General features: G+C 35.0%; 1 protein-coding gene across 2 annotated transcripts in view; it reads right to left on the reverse strand.

The window, feature by feature from the left end:
* Nucleotides 1-3587, reverse strand: part of LOC106875048 (dual specificity protein phosphatase 3) — a 92747-nt gene extending 89160 nt beyond the window's left edge. The window contains exon 1 of one of the 2 annotated variants that reach the window (XM_014923010.2): nt 3263-3587. In XM_014923010.2, the coding sequence (XP_014778496.1) occupies nt 3263-3281 (19 nt within the window). In that variant the 5' untranslated portion in view covers nt 3282-3587. The remainder of the gene's footprint in view (nt 1-3262) is intronic. The other variant, XM_014923009.2, reaches the window with a different exon arrangement.
* Between the last annotated feature and the right edge of the window lie 1093 nt (nt 3588-4680).

Consider the following 4680-nt stretch of genomic DNA (forward strand, 5'->3'; position numbering starts at 1 on the left):
ATATATATATATATATATATATATACACACACACACACACACACACACATATACCTATACACATTCAAACATACATTATATATATATACATACACATATATGCCTATACATACACACAAACATACATACATATATATGTATGTACATATATGTATATAAATGTGTGTGTATATATATGTGTGTGTGTGTGTGTATAAATATGGAGGGGAGAAATAGGCGGACAGTCATACAGACATGCATGCAGACAAACTTCCACGAGTAGTAGTAGTAGTAGTAGTAGTAGTTAAACAGACGGTTATTGTTACACTGAACTCAATTGAATCTTCATTTCGATTTCAGCCAATCATAAGAAATATTCGATCGCCAGGAATCGATCGTGGAATAAACAAACTTTGACCCTCCAAAGTGATTGTCGTTTTGTTTTGCCAGAATAGAAAAAAAATCAATGTGGTTATTGTAGTTTAGCCACAGGTAAACCTGGATCGAGTAGAACTTATAATCAGAGGTGTTCCAACCGAGACCATCTCGTGTTTTAAGAGCGCTTAGGGCTGCATTAACGAATGCATCTTTCCCTCTGTAGTAATACGATGAAACGCGTGAATTTACTGAGATTTAGTTACTATTTCTAGCAGATCTAGCGACCATGTAGCGGTTTCCTCGTTGGCCGGCTCGAAGACTATTCTTGGTGTTGGTGTTGTTAAATAGCCCCAGGTCAGCCTCGATCAAGTAGACTTTGAATGAAATGCGTTCCAGATGTGATCATCCAGTTTTTTTTAATGCATATATATATCAGGTACTACTTCGTCTAACGAATCCCATTTTTAGTTAAGACGAGTGTGATTTGAAGGAGATTTGGTTGTTATATCCAGTACGCCGAACAGCCGCCAGGTGAGATGACAAATGACAGGTATGATACTATGTAGGCGATACCATGGACATTCTGTCATACGCAATATATTAGAAGACTGGCTGTGCAAGCCTCTCCAGTGGTCGCTTGGTCAGTAAGAAATAGCAGCCAAATTTCCTCATCGCACAACCTATTATTGGAAGCTTTGGACAATGTAATCCCGACATGCGAATTAGCAAGATGGTCACAACTGGAATCTCTTTGACCATAGATCTGTTCAGTGAGGACTGATTAGGGGCGAAACAAGAGCAGTAAATACATTTTGGACGGAGAGCCTCTATGTGGTCGCTCAGTCTGCTAAAAATGGTAGCCGAATCTCCCTCGTCGCATGAAAACAAGAGGAAGGACATTTTGGACAATGTAGACCTGATATACAAATTAGCGGGTTGGTCACAGCCAGAACGTCTTCAATCATAAGGCTTTGATCATAAGGCTGTTCAATCAGGACTGATCCAGGGCTTAAACGACAGCACTTCGGAATGAGTCAATGAAGAAGGAGCCTCTATATGGTCGTTCGGCCTGCTAAAAATAACAGCCAAATCACTTATCAGACCTTGTCGCTTTAAAAATTGAGAAAAAGTACGAATTTGAAAAAAGAAGAAAATAAGATGGAATTAGTGACGTCCGAAAGTCTTGGACCATAAAACTAACTGTTGCATCGGTGATGATCTAGAGGGGTGTGGAATAAAGATTGAAAACCGAGTGAAGAATACTGATTGTGAAACTGTTTCAATATGTTTGTGAAGTTGAAGAATTACGCATTCATCACTGCTAAAGATTTGGAATAATGGGGACTAAGAAATAACGTTGAAAATATGACAAAATTGGGAATTACATTTAATAGGGGTGGGAGATGTACCGTAAATGACTCACTTATATTGATGAGGTAAAGGTATATGCGAATATATATAACACGTATATATATATATATATATATATATATATATATATATATATATAGTGAAAAATGGTTAGATGTTTATGAACAAGTTTTTATATAAACAAAAGACAGGTGAAAATACACGAAAACATTGACAATTATTGTAATCCTTTAAGACATACAAAAACGGGAGTAACATTTCATTTAAATGCATATATATGCACACATATATATGTGCATATACAAATATATATATACATATATATATATACACAAATATACATATACATATATATATATACAAATATACATATACATATATATATATACAAATATACATATATATATATACAAATATACATATACATATATATATATATAAGTATATATATATGCACATATATACAAATAAGTACCTACATGTAGATACATATATATGCATGCACAAATATACATATATAGGCACAATATATATGCGCGTGTATACGCGCACGCTTTGGAACTAAGACTTTGGTACTTTGTACAAAGATGTATTTTCATTGCATAATTTATGCATTTCTTTCAGATATGCATGTTCTCTCTGTCTCCTACACACACACGCGTACGCGCATATTCTCTTCGCCTTTCTTTTGCGAAACAACAATAATAGTATTAACAATAAAATTATACAAAATACCCCGACGCCAAGGACGGTCGGTGGAGAATAAATAGGAAAAGAGAACAGACTAGTAAACAAAAGATATACAAGAAAAACACTGGTATTTGCTACGAAAAACACAAAATGAGTAGCAAGGAAAAAAAGCTTACGGTAATGTTGGAGTTTAGAGTACCGTTTCTCTTTCGCAAAAACAATTTTCACTATGCTTGGGGAGGGGAAGTATCAACTATTTAGCAGTTCTTTTTTGCTATAGTTATTAAAAATGTGTTCGATAATTATTTATTCGTTTCACTAATCTGGTATACCATAATGTAAAAAGACTTTGATTTGCTGCAAATTATAGATATGGGCAGTGATTGAGCATTGGCTTATACGCAGATAATGCTTCTACTCTTTGTTTAAAATTATTATTGTTATAACAATATAATATTTGTTCGTTTAAAATAATAATTATTATTGGTTTCATTCATTTCTTTGCAGGACTGAAAGGAAAGCTACTTTGTGAAAGTGAAAACGGTACGTTATACTTCGGGATTACCAAAGCTTCGTGTGGAATGTTTCAAAAATAAACACCTATGAGGAGAGGAGAGAGGAAGAGAGAGCGAGGAAAAGAGCAGGGGTTACGTAATTGTTGGAGGGAAGAATGTACAGGTGTTACAGTTAGTATAAACATTTTGCTGGGTGGAAAAGTGGCAACGAAAAGCAGGAGAAAGTAAGAGAAAAAAATGTGGTGGGGGAGGAGAAAAAAATCATTATTAAAACTAAAGAATTATGTACTTCTTTTCCGTGATTTTCTAAGTGGATTTGAAATTCTTACCTGGCAAGATCTGTCCCATACACAGTGCCAAACTGAGTGAATTACGAAATATCTATTTTAAACACGTCAACAGCACGAGGGCAAAAAGGGAAAACAAAAGAAGCAGGTGCTTCTTTCACGGCTGCTTAATTATTGTATCAACAAGTAGTTTCTCTCTCCTTCTCACTTATTCAACTCCACTCTCTCTCTCTCTCTCTCTTCTCTTTCTTCCTCCTCAACTATAATCTCTCTCGCTCTCTCGCGCTTCTTCTTCAACTATACTCCTCTGTCTCTTCCTTTTTCTCTCTCAGCCCTCTTTCAATTACAGTTCTCTCTCTCTCTCTCTTTTCTCTTGCACCTCATCTTCATCTATATTCTGTTTTTTACTTCCTCTTTCTATCTCTCTCTACCTCTCTCTCTTGCTCCTTCCTCAACTATCGTTTATTTGTCTTTCTCTCTCCCTCTCTTCCTTCTTCGTAAACCATAGGTTTCTTTCTCCCCTTTCTTTAACCCGCTCTTCTTCGACTATACTCCTCTTTCTTTCTCTCTTGTCCCTCAACTATAGTTCACTGCCTTGCTCCTCCTCTCTCGCCTCTTTCTCAACTATAGTCCTCTTCCTCCCCTTTTCCTTTCACTCTCCCATCTGTAGTGCTCTCTTTCTCTTACTTGTTTCTTATCTCTAGTCCTCTCTTTCTCTCCATCTCACTCGTATCTGTTTTCTTTCAGACACAGCAATGTTGGAACCAAACGAAGCAACAAGTATTACTCTTAGATACCACTTCGTTATCTACATAACACTCAACTTTTACGCAAAACGTAGTCACAGTAGCATTACTTGTATACATACATACATATATATATATATATATATATATATATATATATATATATATATATATATATATATATATATATAGGCTGACAGCTGATTTTATTGATATTAATCTAGAAACTGGCTCCTCTTTCAGCATCTGCTGTTATATATATGTATCTCTTGTTTATTATCATCATTTTTTATATCGATATTATTTTTTTCACCCTCTATTACGTTGTACTCTCTTTTTCTCCTCACCCCTTTTTTCCTGTTAATTACATATGTACATTCTCTGCACATCTATATGATTATTTTATATAAAATGTTTTGTGCCGAATACGAAGGGCTTCTGTGACCAAGAAAAGAAACAATTATTTTTATCCTCGTTATTGCGATTATTTACTATTAAGAATATCGAACTGTTTTGCATAGAACTGTTGTGGTGAATGAGGTTCAATGTTGCTGAGACTAACAGGAGTTGTTTCCCGCGTAATATTCCCTCCTAGGAGAGTTCAGGCGTAATTAACTAACTGAATTAATTAATTGATTGATAAAACAAATGAAGAGTCGTTTGAAATTAAATAAATTTCTGTACGATAAGATACGGATGAATAATCTAACGGTT

Source organism: Octopus bimaculoides, chromosome 4 (genome assembly GCF_001194135.2).
Source record: "Octopus bimaculoides isolate UCB-OBI-ISO-001 chromosome 4, ASM119413v2, whole genome shotgun sequence".
NCBI classification, from domain to species: Eukaryota; Metazoa; Mollusca; class Cephalopoda; order Octopoda; family Octopodidae; genus Octopus; species Octopus bimaculoides.